This window comes from Mytilus trossulus, chromosome 3 (assembly GCF_036588685.1).
Source record: "Mytilus trossulus isolate FHL-02 chromosome 3, PNRI_Mtr1.1.1.hap1, whole genome shotgun sequence".
Classification (NCBI taxonomy): domain Eukaryota; kingdom Metazoa; phylum Mollusca; class Bivalvia; order Mytilida; family Mytilidae; genus Mytilus; species Mytilus trossulus.
In genome coordinates, this window is record NC_086375.1 from 65,501,022 (window position 1) to 65,523,647 (window position 22,626).

General features: G+C 30.6%; 1 protein-coding gene across 8 annotated transcripts in view; it reads right to left on the reverse strand.

Annotated features, from left to right (window-relative positions):
- Positions 1-22,626, reverse strand: part of LOC134712146 (ral GTPase-activating protein subunit alpha-1-like) — a 93,681-nt gene that overhangs the window by 63,972 nt on the left and 7,083 nt on the right. For 7 of the 8 annotated variants that reach the window (XM_063573332.1, XM_063573340.1, XM_063573336.1 and 4 more), the window contains exons 6-19: positions 22,167-22,320; positions 21,875-21,996; positions 20,342-20,480; positions 16,125-16,257; positions 15,573-15,828; positions 14,893-14,964; positions 14,243-14,368; positions 8,483-8,716; positions 8,036-8,109; positions 7,694-7,805; positions 6,685-6,807; positions 5,648-5,768; positions 3,025-3,159; positions 1,610-1,786 (exon numbers count right to left, since the gene is read on the reverse strand). In XM_063573332.1, coding sequence (XP_063429402.1) covers positions 1,610-1,786; positions 3,025-3,159; positions 5,648-5,768; positions 6,685-6,807; positions 7,694-7,805; positions 8,036-8,109; positions 8,483-8,716; positions 14,243-14,368; positions 14,893-14,964; positions 15,573-15,828; positions 16,125-16,257; positions 20,342-20,480; positions 21,875-21,996; positions 22,167-22,320 — 1,978 coding nt within the window. The remainder of the gene's footprint in view (positions 1-1,609; positions 1,787-3,024; positions 3,160-5,647; positions 5,769-6,684; positions 6,808-7,693; positions 7,806-8,035; positions 8,110-8,482; positions 8,717-14,242; positions 14,369-14,892; positions 14,965-15,572; positions 15,829-16,124; positions 16,258-20,341; positions 20,481-21,874; positions 21,997-22,166; positions 22,321-22,626) is intronic. The other variant, XM_063573339.1, reaches the window with a different exon arrangement.

Consider the following 22,626-nt stretch of genomic DNA (forward strand, 5'->3'; position numbering starts at 1 on the left):
AAATGTTTCAAAGTCATTAGACCATGACTGAGGGGGCAGGGTCAAATAATCTATATGAAAATGAGGTGAGCCAATGCTTGTAAAACTGAATACCAAATATCATCAACCTACCACTAGTGATTCCCCATAAACTGACCTAATCACAAACTAATACATGTAAACTAAGCAAAGTTTCAAAGTCAGACCTTGACTGAGAGGGTGGGGCCAAATTATCTCCATAATAATGAGATGTACCAATGCGAATGGCAAAAATCAACATGAAGAGGAAATAAATTTTGTTAGGTTAGTGATAGTTTTAGCCAAAATGATGTTTTGCTGTTCATTATTTACTGTGTTAATATGTATCAAAGTTTTCAAAATTGGTCAAAACCTTATATAGGAGAAAAAGAACAGTACTTTACTGTTTCATTGGTAAAATTCTTACAGAAACAGCTCACAATAACTAGACAAAGATGACTTAATTTAGAAGATCAGACCAATTGCAAGAAAAGATGGATTCTTGAAACATAATTACTTTGTAACAAAACAAAATTAAAGAATGATAGTGCTGGAAAAGGCATTTACATCATATCTTACAGAAAATGTAAAAATCTAAATCTTTTCTTTTCAACAGTTTCCATAGGAAATACCTAGCATCGTAAACCAGTAATGCTATATCTTAATCCCACAATTGCCAAGTTGAAACATGACACAAACACAGTAATTTTTACCAATACAATATTCCAATTAAATTAACAAAAGTATTTTGATAAGTAAGCAAGCAAGAGAGCACCTATGTATTTTTTCAAATAAACAAAATTTATTTCTTTAAGAATAAAATTAACTGTATTGGTTTCGCTTTGATAACAAGACTGATAGAGATTAGCCGATAGCAGGTGCAAAATTTCTTGTATCACAGTGCATTCAAAAAATGAAGTCTGTTACATAACCTTTAGCAGATCAAAATTTCTAAATTTAAATGTTAACTATGAAACTTCTTTTTAAATAAAGTTTGAGAAATGCTTTAAGAAATTAACTTAATTTTCAATAAAAAGGGAAGCAAACATATATTTTTGAAAGAACTGTAGAAATAAAATGTGTGCACTGTATTTCACATAAACAAAATGGCTGTTATGTTACCTTAAATGCATTTAGAAATGTAACATTGATAACAATGTATCCTCGTCATTTTTACAAACTCATTGCATTCTAAAACAAACACTACGTCATGCACAAGCAACACTGTATGTACCACAAACTGAACAAAATGTTAAATTAACTTCAAGGAAACAGCATAATTTATTCACATAAATATCCAGTTTCAAAGCATATTAAATTGGAGGAAACATAAATGCAAGTCAAGTAGCAAATTTTGAATATAGCACCAAACTGTGTTATGTCCCCTTCAACTATTAGAAACTTGCAGTAGCAGTGCATTATAAACTGCTGATGATCACTGAAAATATCACTAAACTCAAATCTGAATATAATTATGATCCGACCAATTAATTTCCAATGATTATCCTGTTGTTTCTTCATGTGTTTTTCATAGAATCTAAAGCACCCAATGCTACCCCCAATGTTACCATATGTGAAGTACTTATCAAAAAGCTTCAAATTGTGACCTTACCCTTCAATTGCTCTAAAAATTCTGCTGGGTCATGAAAAAAGTTTTCTGTAGTTTTTGAGTGGACATAGAGAGCTGTATCTGAGGCATTTGAAGGTGTTCTAGAGTGAGTAGGTGAGGCTACATTACTGCTGGATCTTTGTTTTCCTAAATCAGGCCGGGATCTACTTCCTCCTGCTCCTACAAACAATCACATTCAACACTAAATACCAATGTTAACATTCAACACTACATATTAACGTTGATGACTACTTACTTCAGGTTGCACTTTTTAAATACAGCTATTTCACAAACCCATGCCTCTTTTGGAGAGAATTTGGTTCCCAGATATAATCTGTATGCTTCATCATTATGTAAAGCCTTAACTTGAGAATGTTAACAGTATAAATAGAAATGGATAGTGAGATAAGCAGACAGACAAATGAAATTTTGAGGAAGATATATATAATCAACTTGTCTAAACATCAACCCAACAATGTTAGATCTGTAAATTTGCTTCATATGCCACACAGCGCTAGCCCTTCCTTTGAAAAAATGTAGTGCAAATTAACTTTTCATTCTAGGATATAATTTTTATGAAACTTTATAGTATTAACCGTAAAAGGAGTTCCTATTGTCTATATTAACAGAAGTGCAACCATCATGCTAATCACATTAACTATCTATAACAAACAAATATCAAACTATGTTGTTATGTACATCACTGTACACAGGAAGATGCATGTTGCTAAAGTCATTATCATTATTCAGTTCAGTTAAAATGTGTTAAGAAACTAGATAAAGCAATACGGATCTCAAACAATGTTTTAATTTTTAATAATATGGTTTCTGGATTTTCAGCTTGGCACCTAGCTAATGTCAATACATTCAAGGCTTATCAGACATAAGAAGCCTTTATGATATCAACTGAAAAAAATTAATTTATATACATGTTAACAGAGAGATTGTCTTGCTTTGTATTAAACCTAAAGACAATTTAGTGACACTCTTGATGAATCTTTTAAACCTCCCTTACACCAAAAATCAATTATGAAAACAAGATCAACTGATAGATTTATGTGTACAAGTTACAATCATTCAATGAACTAAATATAGTTAACCTTCTACTAACATTTTTAGAGAAATGGACTCGACCACAAAACTTTAAGGTGATTACTTATATATGAAATGAATTAACAAACATATAGCATCCCTTAGCTTCTACTAAAATACTACCATAGTTGTCGCAATAAAGATCCAATTACTTATTGTACCTCTGTTTGTATACATTAGAAAAGGTGAACTGATAAGAAATACATTAAGGGACACTGGTGTTATTTAACACAATGTTTCAAACTCATTCAGATTTACTGGGAGCATAACAACACATGCATATCACAATCAAATGCATGGGAAGATTCATTCAAAAATGTACATACCATCACTTTTATTCAGTTTCCCTCTTTCAAATGTTGACCCATGTATATTAGAAGATGAATGGGTTTCCGTTGGTAAATCACTTTTACTCCATGCTTTAGAAAAGCTCTTGTCATTGACTTTACTTTTCGGAATATCTTGAAGTAAAATATATTTTAATTATAAAATCTACATGAGAAAGTTTTATATCAGCCTAAAAGCATTCACTTTTTCACAGGTATCTCTTTTGAACTACATTAGGGCTGTTCCATAACAATATATGAGTACATGAGTTTCCAGGGAAGACATTTTAATAGCTTATATCTTGGTGGATATTTTTGTGAAGTATTAGATAAGAAAAATTCTAGAATAGTCTCTAAAGAAGTTAAGATGGTTCCTCATTTTCAACTTCACTGGGCACCAGTCTGTTAAGGAGGCTCGAGGGTATAAAAATTTCAGAAAAAAATTAAACATTTATTTTTTATTACAAATTTTATTTATTACCTTCAATAGTTGTTACTTTATCATATGGTACAAAAATCATTCAAACTAATCAATTTGTGTTGGCCCCAGATGACTTTTAAAATGTAAATATCATTGAAAAAGCTCCAAATGATCTCCCTTTGGTGCAAAAATGCCATTTGTTAGCGTTAAAATTGAAAAACTTTTGTCACTCATTGGTAACCTATATTTTTGCTACAATTTTCAAATAAGCTGAGTTTATACTAAATTATTGTAAAATTTGAGCCATTTGTGTAATTAAGTTCTTTTTTATTTCGATATTACCTCTATTTCTTTTATTAGTTCAACAGAAAAAGGTACCTTTACAAAATTGTATGCTTCTGTCTAAGGCAGATTGTGAGAGTGAATGAACGGTGACCCAATTTTTTAATTTTATTTTTCAATTAAGTATAAGATAAAGTTTATTTTTAGGAAAATGTAGCGAAATCCTATTTTAAATAAAAAATTGATTTAGACCCGCAAGCCCCCTTAAAGTCAAAATCATGACAGTAAGTCATATCGTCCCCTACAGCTTTTCTATAAAGCATGCAAAGCAAACCTTTGATCAAGTTGCTTGCTATATTTTTTTGGATGTTTGTAAACAACAGGTTGGTATAAAAGTCCATTTGACTTCTATATATTTGCAGAAAAAAATTCTTAAAAATTCATTTTTATGAATTAATAATTTTTTCCTTGATGTATATTATTATATGGTATATACGAACTCTGACTATTAATTTCATAATTTTTGGTCAATAATTAAAAAAGTTTCCCATTAGGTCTCTATGTTAATAATATTTTTTGAAGTGTTGATTACCTGATGGAGTAAGTATAAGTAGTGTAACGGCCTTCTAAACAAAACAAAAACAACATACATGTGCTTTTAATGTTTGTTTATTTGTATCATGTGACTATACCAATTTGAATATTAAAGGACACCAATGAAAATGATCATCACTTTGTGGTTTTGATTATTGATTTTTTTTATATCATTATATAAGTTAACTTACTATACACAAGCTTTTTATGCTTTTAGCATGGTGAGTTGTATGACAATAAAAAGAGGCTCTGAATAGTTAAAAAACAGATTTCAGTGAATTAACATTCAGTTATTTATTAATGTGCAAAATGCACATCTTGGAAGCAAACAATTTAGGAAATAAAAAATAAAAATTTATAGTTGGTAAATTCTGTCATTACTTAATGTCCACTAACATAACATATGAAGGAAAACATAAAAAACAATATTCATTTTCATATCCTTTCCCTATAAAGTACTATTTCACTAGTTTATACAAAATCTAATGTTTTTATTAAAAAGAAAATGGAAATTGCAGTTTCTTATCATAGATAGAACAACTATTACAATCACATGACATGAAATCTAAGTTTAGTTGATGGTCAGTAGAGGTCATCTTAATATTTAAATATGCAAAGTCACATGGTACAAATAAACAAACATTAAAAGCACATGTATGTTGTTTTGTTTTGTTTAGAAGGCCGTTACACTACTTATACTTACTCCATCAGGTAATCAACACTTCAAAAAATAAAATTAACATAGAGACCCAATGGGAAACTTTTTTAAATATTGACCAAAAATTATGAAATTAATAGTCAGAGTTCGTATATACCATATATTAACATACATCAAGGAAAAAATATTAATTCATAAAAATGAATTTTTAAGAATTTTTTTCTGCAAATATATAGAAGTCAAATGGACAATAGTCTGTTTCCGTCGGTTTGCTTTATACTGAAATTTGATTGAACAATAAACATTACTTTATTTCAAGGTTAATTTCCACAATGTATGTCAATTTTTATTGTCCAATCAAATCCCAAACATCCAAGCAAACATAGCAGGCAAGTCAATCAAAGTTTTGTTTTGCATGCTTCTATAAAAAGCTGTAACAGCTTAATAAACAATATTTTGAAGAAAATAATATCACTTTAGCATAAAAAGGTTATATTGATATATATTATAGAATGAAAATTCAAATACAAGATACATATTCTTGCTAAAAGTATTGATCCTTCTATTAACTCACATATATCAATGCACATTGTCAGGTAAGATACTTAGTCCTGTTTTATTTGATCTGATGTAAGAGTAAACAATTTTTGTTCATATGAGATGTTTACCTTGACTTCTTCCACGCCTTCTCTTTTCCTTTTGTTCACTTAATCTCTGTAATGGCAAATCCAGTAAATCTAAATTGTAAACCTGTTTTGCCAACATACGAGTCAGAGTTTCCATAGTTTTCTGAAGAAAAAAATAAATACATGCATTAGCATAATTTTTCATCTTTTATCAATAAATGAAACAACAATTAGGAAATAAAATATTGAAAGTGCAATAAGTGATTATTTTGTTATTATATAATTTCTTATTCCATGTGACCCAATAAAAATATCAATAAATTGCCTTAGGGATATCAGCTGTTTGATGAGGTTTTAATTGTAATTTGGCATATGATGCTATTTGTCAATTTTATTGCTAAAGGTAGCATGTAAATAGTATGTAAAATTGACTCTGTATGTATATGAATATTGCAGTGAAAACAAAAAAAAAATGTGTCTGAGGATATGAATGCCCCAACTTTCCAAGTTCGTAAAAGTTTCATATCATTTGGTAATGGGCTAGGGGCAAAGTTAAGTTAAAAGTGTGAAAACAGCAAATTCACCAACTTTTCCATTGATAATGGGACATAACTCAAGAATGGAGAAAAGTCACCACCCAAATTTCAACTTGACATGTGTTTGGTAGTAATAAACTTTGTATATAAGTTTCAAAGCATTTGGTTGTGGCAAAGTAAAGTAAGAGTGCATAAACTCAAGAACAGTGAAAGTGAAATTGCCAAAATTCAAACTTGTTCTGTGTTTGGTGGTAATAAGTATTATGTATAAGTTTCAGAACATTTAGTTGAGGCAAAAATAAGTAAAAGAATGGATATTATACAGTTGGACTGAGAAGGGTAACCCATAATTACCTTAGCCACTCAAAAGTATAAAAAGGCACTGTACCATGTTGTGCCTTTTACATGGCAATATTGAAGAACAATGCTTATTTAACTGGTCACCCCCACCAGTAGTAAAACAATAATAATATTCATACTGCCCATTCTGTTATTAGTTCAGGCCATTAAGTTAGGGACGACAAAAAATAATAATATTCATACCGCCCATTCTGTTATTAGTTCAGGCCATGAAGTTAGGGACGACAGGACAGCTAAGAACTTGTCCCACAGTTCTACACTAATAAAAACATTCAGGTTTGCCTTTATCCAGGTTACTATTAAAGTCTGTAATAAAAAAATAAAATCATTACTATTTTTACAATTGATATTTTTGTTCATTCAATATCTAATACATGCATAAACAAAAATGTTTGACCCCTCGGCCAGCATTAACTTAATCTTGTCATAATGCTGAGGCAAAATCAAATTTATCTTGGTGTTTTGACTGTTCAAAAGAAAAACTCAATATCCTTCTCAACAGTCTTTCACCGTAGTAAAACAAATATGAAGTACACTACATCAACTTAATATATCAATATGTTATTTAAATCCTGAAAAGAATGATTTGGGTCAGCCTTTTAAATAGGTTCAATGTGTTGTGTAAGAATCTTTTTAATATAAAATGTGTTAGGCATTCATAAATATAACTAATGCAACAATAGGGTATTTACTATCTTAATCAAATACATAAAAGGTATATATATATCTTTAGGTGCAACCAGTGATGCAAATTTTAATTCATGATATCTTTTAGGTTTAATAATATACTGTAAATATTGAAAATATTTTGTGGAGGTTATTTTTCACCAATTAAGAAATCACATAAAATGTGCAAACTATTGCATCGACAAACATTTTGCATGAATCAATCATTATAAGGTTACCTTTATTGATATTGATGCATGAAACATTAATGCATTAAAATAACCGACCCAATAACTCACAATACCTTTTATGGTAGATAGACCTCAATCATAAGTAAACATATTCACAAAATTTCAAAGCTCAACCATATTTACAAAACAATTTTATCTATGAAGTGTTAAATTACATACATTACAGGCTATACAATAGGTCAGAAATACATGACATGCCTGGGTTGATATAGGAGTCATGGACAAAAAAATTGATTTGGTATTACAAATGTAAAATAATCTGTATTAAACATCACCTGAAATATTGCTTGCGCCAGTTTTCCTCCTAGTGACTTTTCTTTTTCTTTAGGCACTGTGGTATCAAGCACCCCAGATGTAATAGACAAAAGAACCTGCAACATCTGTTCCCTAAAAAGTAAAAAAAATACACTTATACTGCATAAAATAATTGACAACAACTATGAAGTTCTTTGTTACATTCAATGAGTAATTGAGTACCACATTTAAAATAGCATGGGAGACTGCCCTATTCTTCAATCAATTGATAGTGAATGCTGTCCCAAACAAAACTAATCGAACCTTTATCATATTTATAACAACTAATATTACATTCATGAACATATAGAATAAGTATATACCAAGTTCTCTGTTCCATCTTGACGTTCATCACAAGAAATCTATAAATATTAAGCACCTTTTTGCAGAGGTCAACCTGTTGATAAAAAAAAGGATTTATTAATGTATTTCAAAATTTTTCCGTATAAAACTAATCCATACAGTAAGGTAATTAACATCAAGAATTCAAATGTATTTTGCTTATATTTTGAAGTAGGAAAATAATTGATGAAAAATGTTATGTCTGAAATCTGAAATATTAAATGATTATACCATTTTTTCTCATATTTGCTTCTCCATACTGCTGTACAACATAATATTCTTTGAGCATGCTCATTTAACTTAAACTGTTACGATCAGATATCTGTCCTGTACTTTCCAAACACTTTTTAAATATATTGAATTGGTATAAAAATAATGGACGTATGAATTTAGTCATTTAACAGCAAACTATGTCAAAGAGTTTTTACCTGTTCTACCAACATTTCTGAATCTTCTGTTTGTAGAAGGAAGACATTAGAAGCATTAGTTATAAAGATCTGTAATACTTTCTGTACACCAGCTTGTATGTCACAGTGAGAATGATCCTCTGCCAAATCATCTATTGCACCAAGATAGGAGGGATTACGTATACACACACCAGTTTTGTCTAATCTCTCTGAAGATGATGGCATGATTCTTCCAGAATTCATTAACGTTGATTCCTATTATTAATTATTAGAATGATATACATTAGTTGGAAGAAATTTATGGACTTTTTTTTTTGTTTTTTCTGCAGCTTGTTGGAAGTACATGTTAAATTAAAACCATTAAAGGTATTATCTATATTACAGGGGAAAAGCAATTTTAACACTTGAAGACGCTAACATAACATTTATATTAAAATATAGTCCTTATGTAGAAATGAGTGATACTCTATATGATAATTTCACATTTAAAAAAATAAAGAGAAAACAGACCCAAGATGCCATTAGTGTGGTATATTGACCATGCATCCTCTGTAAGTTATGTAGTATTTAGAGACAAATCATGCAACTTCATTTATTAAAATCTGAACAATGCACTTCATCTAGCTCAAGCCTAAAAACTATTTAATTATTGGTTAAAGAAAGTACAGCAGGAGAAAAAAATATATACTGTGAGTGAACTTTTAAAGAATAACCCAAACCTTACTAGAGATTATTGCCACATACTGTATTATCTGAGTAAATTATATTATTTCACATTTAACATGTGGTGCGGTGTTTCAATTTTAGACACTTTTTACTCTGATAGTAATTGGAAGTATGACAAATTAAAACAAATTTAAGGTCCCCTTGCACTAGCTTGAAAAGTAGTTGTGATAGATGTGGATCATGATAAATATATAATTGAAACTACTAGATATTGGGGTGAGATCTTCTTTTTACAACATCATCAAAAGCATGTATGAAGTAAGTAAATCATGTGTAAAGGTAAATGAAAACTTAACAAATTCCTTTTCAATGCACCTGGGGGTGAAACAAGGAGACAATCTGAGTCCAAACCTCTTCAAGATCTTTATTAATAATTTGACAAACTAATTAAAACACTCTGAAGACCCAGTTTCCATAAATGATCAAGATTTACACTGCCTTATGTATGCTGACGATATTGTTTTATTGTCAACATCTCCGAATGGTTTGCAAAAAAAATTGGACATTTTGCAAAATTACTGCAATGATTGGTGCTTAAGTGTGAATACAAACAAAACAAAGGTTCTTATATTCAACAAGGCAGGTAGATTGATTAACAAATATGATTTTATGCTAAATGGTGTAAAACTAGAGTGTGTTAAAACATATAAATATTTGGGTATACATTTTTGTGCATCTGGCTCCTTTACAGTAGCCCAGGATGAATTGTATAAAAAGGCTCTAAAAGCCTATTTTAAGTTATCTAAAGATTTTTTATCCTTGCATCCTTCAGTCAAAACAAGCATGCATGTTTTTTGATCATACCATCAAACCCATCTTGCTATACAGCTGTGAGATATGGGGTGCCTTTAATCCTATGTCGTCTAAATATAGAAATGGAATTTTTTCATTTGACCATATTTATTCTAAATTACCTGCTGAAAAACTTCATACTAAATTCTGTAAATTTATTCTTGGAGCTCCAAAAAAAAGCACCAATTTTGCAGTATTAACTGAGTTGGGAAGACTACCAATATATTTTAACATGATTAAAGCAATGACTAAATACTATTACAGATTAGAAAAGTCAGACACTAACTTTCCATTGTTATATAATGCATTTATAGAATCAAAGAAATTGTATGAGTCAAAGAAACCATCATGGTATATGTCATCTGAAAAACTTCTTTCACTGATTAATAATTATCAAATATCCTCAGACATGGCTAAACCAATCGACAACAGAAAACTAAGAATTGCCATGTTAAAAGATTGGGAAAAGAATCTCAAAACTCACTCAGAAGGAAAACTTTGCACATATGTTACGTTTAAAGCAAATTTTGGTTGTGAAAAATATCTTGATATTGTTAAAAAATTTGAAGATAGACGGAGTCTAACAAGATTTCGCATATCTGCTCACCATTTACTTATAGAGAGAGGTAGATATAGTAATACTCCCCGACACAATAGAATATGTAAGAGATGTTGTAGTAATGAGGTCGAAGATGAAACACATTTTCTTTTTAACTGTGATAGTTTATCAGATCAAAGGAAAGACATGATAACAATGATAAATAATTGCTGCAAGAATTTTCAATAACAAATTCCTTTTCAATGCACCTGGGGGTGAAACAAGGAGACAATCTGAGTCCAAACCTCTTCAAGATCTTTATTAATAATTTGACAAACTATTTAAAACACTCTGAAGACCCAGTTTCCATAAATGATCAAGATTTACACTGCCTTATGTATGCTGACGATATTGTTTTATTGTCAACATCTCCGAATGGTTTGCAAAAAAAATTGGACATTTTGCAAAATTACTGCAATGATTGGTGCTTAAGTGTGAATACAAACAAAACAAAGGTTCTTATATTCAACAAGGCAGGTAGATTGATTAACAAATATGATTTTATGCTAAATGGTGTAAAACTAGAGTGTGTTAAAACATATAAATATTTGGGTATACATTTTTGTGCATCTGGCTCCTTTACAGTAGCCCAGGATGAATTGTATAAAAAGGCTCTAAAAGCCTATTTTAAGTTATCTAAAGATTTTTTATCCTTGCATCCTTCAGTCAAAACAAGCATGCATGTTTTTTGATCATACCATCAAACCCATCTTGCTATACAGCTGTGAGATATGGGGTGCCTTTAATCCTATGTCGTCTAAATATAGAAATGGAATTTTTTCATTTGACCATATTTATTCTAAATTACCTGCTGAAAAACTTCATACTAAATTCTGTAAATTTATTCTTGGAGCTCCAAAAAAAAGCACCAATTTTGCAGTATTAACTGAGTTGGGAAGACTACCAATATATTTTAACATGATTAAAGCAATGACTAAATACTATTACAGATTAGAAAAGTCAGACACTAACTTTCCATTGTTATATAATGCATTTATAGAATCAAAGAAATTGTATGAGTCAAAGAAACCATCATGGTATATGTCATCTGAAAAACTTCTTTCACTGATTAATAATTATCAAATATCCTCAGACATGGCTAAACCAATCGACAACAGAAAACTAAGAATTGCCATGTTAAAAGATTGGGAAAAGAATCTCAAAACTCACTCAGAAGGAAAACTTTGCACATATGTTACGTTTAAAGCAAATTTTGGTTGTGAAAAATATCTTGATATTGTTAAAAAATTTGAAGATAGACGGAGTCTAACAAGATTTCGCATATCTGCTCACCATTTACTTATAGAGAGAGGTAGATATAGTAATACTCCCCGACACAATAGAATATGTAAGAGATGTTGTAGTAATGAGGTCGAAGATGAAACACATTTTCTTTTTAACTGTGATAGTTTATCAGATCAAAGGAAAGACATGATAACAATGATAAATAATTGCTGCAAGAATTTTCAATATCTTGACCCTAAACAAAAACTGATATGGTTAATGAATAATGAAGATGAGAATTTATTATCAGAATTATGCATGTTCATTAAGAAATATGAAAAGTTTTAATGGGATTTATTTCCCTCTACTACTTGTAATTTGAACTTTATATTTTCTCCATAGTGAGTTCTAGAGCACCGTCCCTTGATGAATATTGTCCAGTAGCAATGTTAACCCTTGCTATTGTGCATTAGTCATGAGGAGAATCACTATTGGAGTAATCTCATGTATCTGTAGCTAGTTCTGAAGGATCCCCCCTTGATGACCTTTGCATTGTTGTGATGAAGTCCCTCACTACTGTGCACTGGTCATGAGGAGAACTACTGCAGATTGAGATACTATATTCCCGGTTCTATTTTTGCTATATTTTAGTTTTTACGTATTTTAAAATAAACTTAATATCATATCCTTTTAATATTAAATCGGCCTCATTGCACTCAATGTCTCTAACTATAATTATATCCTACATTGCTCATATTATCAATTTATTATTTGTGTATTACTTATTGTGTATTTCACTAATGTTTATATAATCATTGTATTATGATGTTTTTGTATCTTGCCTGACAAGGGCCCATGATTGGAAAAATAAAATAATGTCTAATGTCTAATGTCTATGCAATTATAAACATATCAACCAATTACAGAGTTATATTTTTAATAGTATCAGAACTTCAGAAGAATATGTCTGTTTGTTTATGTTCAACATGTGTTGATGAGCACATGGTTGCATACCTGATTTGTTATTGTATGATTTGATTGGCTATTGTATGTCACAATGCAAGTATCCTACCCATATACATAAGGGTAGGATTGTGATTCTTGCACAGAATCTTATTATAATTTATAGATATTTTTATAACCAGTTATTCAACGTTCTGCATTTATGAGTAGCATACCTTTCTTTTAGTTATACATATCCACCCACCCACTCCACTAACTTGATATGTTTTAGTTAGACAGTTTTATTATATGACATGATAATATGTAATAATAATGTACATTTATTGTTTTGTAGATTGTCGTAGATTTTGATATTTTGTTGGATGGAGTTCTGATACAAACTTTGTATTGATAAAATTTGTGTGATTTTCTGAGATTAGTTGTTAGTAGATGAACATTTGAGAGAATATTGAATTATGAATATATGAAATGGTTTTGATGTTTGAAAAAAGAGTAAAGTATTAAAGTGTTCTACTCACAAGGAGAGCTAATTCCTATAGTATACATGTGTTCAGTTTTATTGACTAAATAATTTATGTTCGGTTAAGTTTGGCGAATTAGAACATAATGTGTTTTTATTTAACATTTATGCTTCCAATCATATTTTCCAATAATTTTCTATGCATTTCATGCAAGTTTTTATGACTGTTTTCATTTTTGTGCAATAAATTATCATCTCAATTTTTTTTTATCAAACTAGGAAAGAAACCTAGTGTTTCTGTATTTCCCAAAAAAGACAATGTATCATGCTATCAAGCTCTAACCTTTAACTTGACCCCAAACATTGATGTTATTACTTATTTTGTTATTATGATTTTGATAGTTTTATCCTTAAAAGTCTAACATTGTTTTCCTTTCCATGCTGTTTTGTAACCTAACAAGGAGTTTGCAAACACGCACATTTCAAAATAGGAAGATAACATAATCTTTAATTGCTATTAACCACTTGATATCATCACAAACAAGAATGTGTCCATAGTACACGGATGCCCCACTTGCACTTTCTATGTTCAGTGGACTGTGAAATTGGGGTCAAAACTTCAATTTGGAATTAAAATTAGAAATATCATATCATGGGGAACATGTGTACTAAGTTTCAAGTTGATTAGACTTCAACTTCATCAAAAGCTACCTTGACCAAAAACTTTAACCTGAAGCGAACGGACGCACAGATGGACGCACAGACGGACGAACGAAGGGAGGCACAGACCAGAAAACATAATGCCCCTCTTCTATCGTAGGTGGGGCATAATTAAAATATTTTGTCAAAGTGTTATCATGTTATTGAACAAACATTATTCTGCAGAAACCTGCAGATCCACAAATAATTTTTTCTTTCGAAAATCTGGTTTGAAAATAAAGCAAGCAAGCTCTATAGCTCTGCTTTGCAAAGATTTAAGCTGCTGTTTATTCCTACATTTATATCATTGAATACCTACATCTGATGAAGCATCCTCCTCTAAGATATCAGATAAAGTTGAAGGTATTTCTGGTGTTTCTCTATTATGACTTCCATGCTCCATATCACAAGGCTCTTGCATAAAAATTGGTTTACAATCAGCATGCTGTTTAACAGACAAATTTGTTAGTATATAACATGCAGATGTCTATATCAAAGTTATCATGCATACATACATGAAATGTAAATTCAGATCTATTTCTGTATATCAGCCACAATAAGTCATTTGAACATGCAATTTAAATATAGTGAAAGGGACATGATTATTTATCCATATATTGCCAGTGTTATTAATATCAAATCAGCTTATCTCCCATTTGTAACAGAGAGTACATATTTAAATAAGGGAAACCACCCAAAAATCGGAAAAAATAAGAAATAGTTGAATAATAGATTTTCAAAGAGAAACTTTCTATAGTATAAAAGGTTAGTTAGAAGAAAACTTTAAATTTAAATATTGTTTTTTTCCAAAATGTAAACTAGCACTTGTATATCTTGATATATTTCTTTGTTTAAACTTTATGATGTAAATATTTTAAGTCATAATTGTTCTGTCTGTATCTTAGATCAAGAAAATATATTTCTTAAATCAGGCTAATCAACCAAGCATTATTAAAATAATAAGCCTACCTGGAACCAATCTTTGTACACACCAATTACAGTTTTTATAGCTTTTGCCTGTTTGAATGTAAACAACAATGCCTGAAAAAAGTAAGATATTATATTGACATTGATATTTTTTTCTCTCAAATTTATATTGTAAGGTTTTTGTTTATCAAGAAATAGAAAAGCAACAAGTTCCCTCAGATCTGGACCTTTATATTTTCCCAAATCAATCAATGACCATAAACTCCTGAACAACAAAAGTGAAAATACTTATATTCAGAATTGACCTCAATCAGTGCCAACATATTTTAAAAAATGTGAAAAGCTTTGATTGTATAGTTTATTAGTGATTGCCAAGAAACGACTGGACCTGCCCGCCCACCATACCATTCCAAATCAATACACCCTCTACTGTTTGAAAACCCAGTTATTAATAAGAGCTAGCAAGAAGCAAAACTCAGATTTTTTGGTAAAGAGACAAGCAAATGACCAGATATGATTACTACTTTACAATAATGTCATCAATCAACTTTATCAAAATTTGACAAAAACAATGTCGCAATACAAAATTGTCAAAAGTATTCATAAGGTTGATAAATAAAGAACATCTATTCGGATGAAAAAACATGAGTCACTTATATAACAATTTCACACAATAACTTTATCTCTGAAAAAAAATATGATATAATATTGGAAATACTTGCTTGTCTGAAAGATTCATGTATAACATTAACATTTTCTCGGGTTGAAAATAAGACACTTCTAACAATATCATTTTCATTTTCAAATTCTTCATAACAAAGACTTGAGTTGGTAGAATCATGTTCCGAGCCATGAGAGGTTGTAGACAGGGTACTTGTATTGCTGCCTGGCATTCTCTCTGCTGTATTATTCCTAAACTCAACTTGTTCTTTTGATGGATCAACATCTGTTGAATCTGTGGTTTCCTGTTCAGGTTCCCTGAAAGTATTAAATAGCCAAAAAATTGTTGCTGTTTTTTTTCTCATTTTAGTTCAGAGGTTTACTGTTCAGAAACAATGTGATAGAAGGAAAAAATCTTTAAAAATAATTTGAACCTATTAGTTTTAATTTTTTTCAGGTAGGTGACTTTTTAGGTGGATAGGTAGGCAACATAAAAATCTATATTTAATTTTTTGTCTAAAAAGTTCTCTTTAACAAATAGCAAGAAATAGTATTTTCTGTATTCAAATTCTGAAGACGTTATTTCTGATATGACAGCTGTAAGTATGTAATACCTTGTTTCATCTTCTTGTTTTCTGTTTATCATGAAATGTGCCAACCATTTAATATAAGAGTATCTACATTCTGCCACATTATTGGGTAAGTCCTTACTCTTCATGTCTTCCATCTTTCTGACGCTGGGTAAATCTATAATTCATATATAAGATACAAAGAAATTAAGACAATGCTTTATATACATGATAACTCTACAATCTTTTAAAGTTACAAGACATTCAATGAAATCAAATGCAGCAGATTAATACATAAAAAAATCATATATATATATATATATATATACAACTCGTCTAAACATCAACCCAACAATGTTAGATCTGTGAATTTGCTTTCGCAAATTTTTGGTTCTTCCCTCGCCGGGATTCGAACCCATGCTACTGTGATATCGTGACACCAAATCGCCTGCACTGCAGCCGTCCCACTAGACCACACGACCACCTGGGCTCAGGTGGTCGTGTGGTCTAGCAGGACGGCTGCAGTGCAGGCGATTTGGTGTCACGATATCACAGTAGCATGGGTTCGAATCCCGGCGAGGGAAGAACCAAAAATTTGCGAAAGCAAATTCACAGATCTAACATTGTTGGGTTGATGTTTAGACGAGTTGTATATACATTATGTACACAGCCATGTATCACCATCATTGATGGCGATCCGATGGAAACATCTGTTGTAGGGTTGTCACTGACTCAGACGTACTTATATATATATATATATATATATATACAAGTCGTCTAAACATCAACCCAACAATGTTAGACCTATAAATTTGCTTTCGCAATTTATGTTCTTCCCTCGCCGGGATTCAAACCCATGCTACTGCAATATCGTGACACCAAATCGCCTGCACTGTAGCTGTCCCGCTAGACTACACAACCACCTTGGCTTCAAAATGAAGCTTTCGCTGGCCATGTTTTACCTTTCCACGTCAGTTTTAATCTAGTGGCGTACTACAGTACATGATATATAAGGCATGAGGATGTTATTTTTACAGATATATAGTAAAGGATCCTACAAATTAATGTAAGATACAATCACAGAAAATAATTATATTTATAATTATCGCTATTATCTGTATTTTTCCTTTGATTTTTTTTTTGTGATAATTTTCATATCACTCGTGTAGAGTGAGAATGAAAATTATCGCTAGTTTCTAAGGTCCTTAGCAACAGCGTATTAATATAATTCATGCGCTAGAGTGTCGGCCAATCAGAAAAGATTAGCCAGAACTATACAAACCAGATGCTCCGCAGGGCGTAGCTTTATACGACCGCAGAAGTTGAACCCTGAACGGTTGGGGCAAGTATGGACACAACATTCAAGCTGGATTCCACTCTAAATTTGGATTGTGATTAAATAGTTGACACAGCATAGGTTTCTGACACAGAATGAATGTATTCAAATGAACTTAAAATTTTTGTTTTCTCTTAGAGCAATTCACTATGCTGTTGAATATTAATCCTCTCAAAAAAATGTTTGAAGAAATTTTCTTTTTATTTATGAAATTTCAAATGAGAAAAATTGAACCCAATTTTTTATTCACATCCCCCTTTCCCTTATTCCAAAACTAATTTCAATTAAAATATTCTAATGGAGTTTGCAACAATTACTACTCATTTAAATACATCATAAAATATTAAGATGTAAAAAAAACTGCTTGTTATCACTGAATGGTAAAGATTATTTAAATTTACCAGTTGGTAGTAAAAAGTGAATATACATTGTATATTGTATATAACAAAGATTTAAGTTGATTCTGGACAAAGAAAGATAACTCCAATTAAAAAAAAATCTTGCAGATATTTCTTTCTTACTATACTGGACAAAGAAAGATAACTCTTAATTAAAAAAAAATTTGCTATTTCACAATATTGTGAAATTAGATATTTCTTGCCATTGCACAATACTGTGCAATTGAAATGACTTGCTATTGCACAATACTTAATATAATAATTTTAGATCCTGATTTGGACCAACTTGAAAACTGGGCCCATAATCAAAAATCTAAGTACATGTTTAGATTCAGCATATCAAAGAGGCCCAAGAATTTAATTTTTGTTAAAATCAAACTTAGTTTAATTTTGGACCCTTTGCACTTTAATTTAGACCAATTTTAAAACTGGGCCAAAAATTAAGAATCTACATACACAGTTAGATTTGGCATATCAAAGAACCCCAATTATTCAATTTTTGATGAAATCAAACAATGTTTAATTTTGGACCTCGATTTGGGCCAACTTGAAAACTGGGCCAATAATCAAAAATCTAAGTACATTTTTAGATTCAGCATATCAAAGAACCCCAAGGTTTCAATTTTTGTTAAAATCAAACTAAGTTTAATTTTGGACCCTTTGGACCTTAATGTAGACCAATTTGAAAACGGGACCAAAAATTAAGAATCTACATACACAGTTAGATTCGGCATATTAAAGAACCCCAATTATTCAATTTTGATGAAATCAAACAAAGTTTAATTTTGGACCCTTTGGGCCCCTTTTTCCTTAACTGTTGGGACCAAAACTCCCAAAATCAATACCAACCTTCCTTTTATAGTCATAAACCTTATGTTTAAATTTCATAGATTTCTATTTACTTATACTAACGCTATGGTGCGAAAACCAAGAAAAATGCTTATTTGGGTCCCTTTTTGGCCCCTAATTCCTAAACTGTTGGGACCGAAACTCCCAAAATCAATACCAACCTTCCTTTTGTGGTCATAAACCTTGTGTTTAAATTTCATTGATTTCTATTCACTTTAACTAAAGTTATAGTGCGAAAACCAAGAAAATGCTTATTTGGGCCCTTTTTGGCCCCTAATTCCTAAAATGTTGGGACCAAAACTCCCAAAATCAATACCAGCCTTCCTTTTATGGTCATAAACCTTGTGTTAAAATTTCATAGATTTCTATTCACTTTTACTAAAGTTAGAGTGCGAAAACTAAAAGTATTCGGACGACGACGACGACGACGACGACGACGACGACGACGACGCCAACGTGATAGCAATATACGACGAAAATTTTTTCAAAATTTGCGGTCGTATAAAAACTGTTATCGGATGACTTCGTTGAAATGTCAACAATAACAGATGATTTCTCGTTTTAATATTTTACTGTGAATTTCGCCGTTAAATAATTTATTGGAAGTTAATAAAAGTAATCAAATCATGTTATTTACAAATAAAAAAAATCCTTTTTTTACAAGTCTACTTCAAATCATCGTAGGTCTGTCTGCATGTACATTTCTTCATGCATGTATATTTCTTCGTCTGCTTTGAAAATACATAATATATTCAACCGTTTACTTCATTTTGATACGTAGAAACACCAAATTACAGCTTATCAACAGTGAAAATGGTTTTCGCCATATTTGAACACGCCGGATGGTCAGATGAGACATCTTTTTTCAAATGAATGAACTACCTGAGCGACTACATATATATATCAAATAAGCCTACGCCAAAAAAAAATAGTACAACAAAAGAAATTGCATTATCATCGTATAAGATACTTTTTTTTTACTGAAATTTAAATTAAATGATATTCGAAAATACAAATAATAGCGATAAATAGATTATTTATGTTTTTTTTTAAACTCGATGCATTTTCTCATTCTCATCTCATCTCAGGGCTCCGCCCTTCGATGAGATGAGAATGAGAAAATGCATCTCGTTTAAAAAAACATAAATAATCTATAAGTACGTCTGAGCCAGTGACAACTCTACAACAGATTTATCCATCGGATCACCATCAGTAATGGTGATACATGGCTGTGTACATTATCTATATACAACTCGTCTAAACATCAACCCAACAATATATGTGCATTTAAACATTTCAAGAATATAACTTTTAAACAAGTTCTTTAAATTTAATTTTGGATGTATGAGGTTGTCTGATTGGTTGAAAATTTAGATATAATTTTTTCACATAACCCTTTTTCATGATTTACTTCTTTTTTAAAAAGGGAATTTAGAGTTAAATTATAAGAATTTACTGTAACATTTTTTTGTGTCTATTTGAAATAACCCAAATCTTTCAATATACACACTTCATTTTTTATATTATTTTTCCATTGACAGCCATTCCTTAAGTAATATGATAAGCTGTTCTGGACAATATTCCTTATATTAGTGCAATAAACCAATAAGATATTTTTTATCTACCACAGTTCCTCATCCCACTCCCTATTCATTATAAATTTTATCAATTATATTTACCTAGTTCTGGTCTGTAAACACTACTATTTTTATCAAAATCTGGTAACAACCATTTTAGGTAAGAACTCTTAAATTTATAAAACAGAAAAACAAATCCAGTCTCTTTCATTCTGTCATTCAGCCATACAATTTTAGACACCTGCAACAATAGACAGTGTAACATTATATTATAAATCAAGCATTCATAATATTTTTCGATTAAATTTGTTGCATAATATTTATTTGATACTAGTTCTGCCTCTACTGATGATCTGTTATGATGTCCAATATTTAAGAAACTCCTGGCATTTTTCAAAAAGAGTAATTCTATAATAATTAAATAATTACTTGCATGTTTTCCTTTGTAGTGTAATGTTCCGGACCATATGAGTATTTGGACCATACGCATATGGTCATGACCATATGCGTATACTCATATGGTCGGACCATATGAGTATGATACTCGTTTGGTTATTAACGGGCCGGACCATATGAGTATTTAGACCATACAAGTATTTGTTTTTCAATAATATGCATTAGAAGACTTTTTAAAAAACAATGATTTCTACATGCAATTGTATTATTGACAATTCTAATAGCATTAAATAATAATGCCAAAGATACTTTTCATCCCTAATGTTATTCTTGCTTGTATGCGTAGGGTGACATTTACTTCCATAAAGTACCATAGCTTTTCTTAGTTCTTGTGTCATTCCGATGTGTCTAAGATGTTTTTAAAAAGCTCTAGATCTTCAATATCGTAACTAGCAAGACTGAAGTGCATCATATCACCAGACAACTTAGAAATTAAACTAGGGTCCTTGCTGATTACGTCATTCATTTTTTAACAAAAACACGTATTAGTATAAAAATTCTGAATATTGCACTGCTAAAAAATGCTAATTATATAAAATTTCAAAAGTAAACAAATTTTTCGACTCGTTATCTTGTCGACTTTTCATCAGTGTATAGTAAAACAATTGAATTCTTGTGTAACAGTTCATTAAGATATTTTTGAAGTCATCTTCCCAGGTCGACATTTTGCCATTCACTCGTAATTAACACATCGAAAAAATGAAATTAAAAGTTTTTACTGTAGTTTTGACTAGTGATGAAATTTACTGAGTGAAACTGCTTATTTCATTTTCTTAATCTTGTTATTATTATTTTGTTAATACATCTATAATAAAATTATCTTTGGTAGTGTATTTTTAATGACGTGACAACTAGAAGTAAACCTGTTAATTACCCCGACCATACGCGTACGGTCGGACCATACGAGTATATACCCATATGGTCATGACCATACGCGTATGGTCCAAATACTCATATGGTCCGGAACATATACAATGTGCTTCTAGTTACCTTTTCTGAACATGTAAAAAGTTAAGATTTATTAAGGTAAAGATTTTTCTTTATTAGCATATTCTACCCACTCAAAAGCATCAGATGACCTTTTAATGAAAATCAAATTTCTGCTCACAGTAATGACAAGAAGTATAAACTGAGAATATTTTCTAATCTTTATCTAAATGATCTATAATATTAGCCTACCTCTGACACTAAGTAATAAATGAGACAGTCAAAGAAATGTTTTGTAACATTATCTGGAAGTTTCTCTCCACTGCTGGGTAGAATTGGTGTTATTTCATCAGGAGATATCATCCCACCAAAACCTAATAATAAAAACAAATTTCATTAAAAAATCAGTTCAAATGTAACAGGTCCAACAATATTTCAAAGTCTAGCTAAATTTATTACAACTAAATTTCTTTACACTGAAAAATAAATCTTTTAACTGTAACAATATAAATGGAAAAGGCATGTCTTAATTTAGTTTTCTTACTGTCTGCAGTTGATTTGCTTTGAAGAGCTGTTTGATCTATACCATCACCCAAACCAGGAACCAGTTGTAGAAAAATGTCATGACATTCCTCTGAAGCACTCTCCTGTAATATCTGGTACCAAATAATGAACAATCGCATTCCTTCTTTTCTTGTCTAAAATCAAAAACATAGACATCTTAAAAGTAACACTTAACAGAGAACATACAAAACAATATTGGTATTATAAATTAAATTATGGCAAGAACTGTTTTATATTTTCTGCTTTGCCCAAGTAAAAATTATGATTTACTGTTATCTATCAAGTGTTATTAGAGATGTGCAAAAGCAAGAGATTGCCTGTATCTCTGCACTATTAATGTCATCAAGAGTCTTAGTGAACATCATTGTGCAGGATAAACTAGAAATAATGTTTGTTCTGTCTGTACTTAATCACAACTAAATTTGCTGAATTACTTGTGC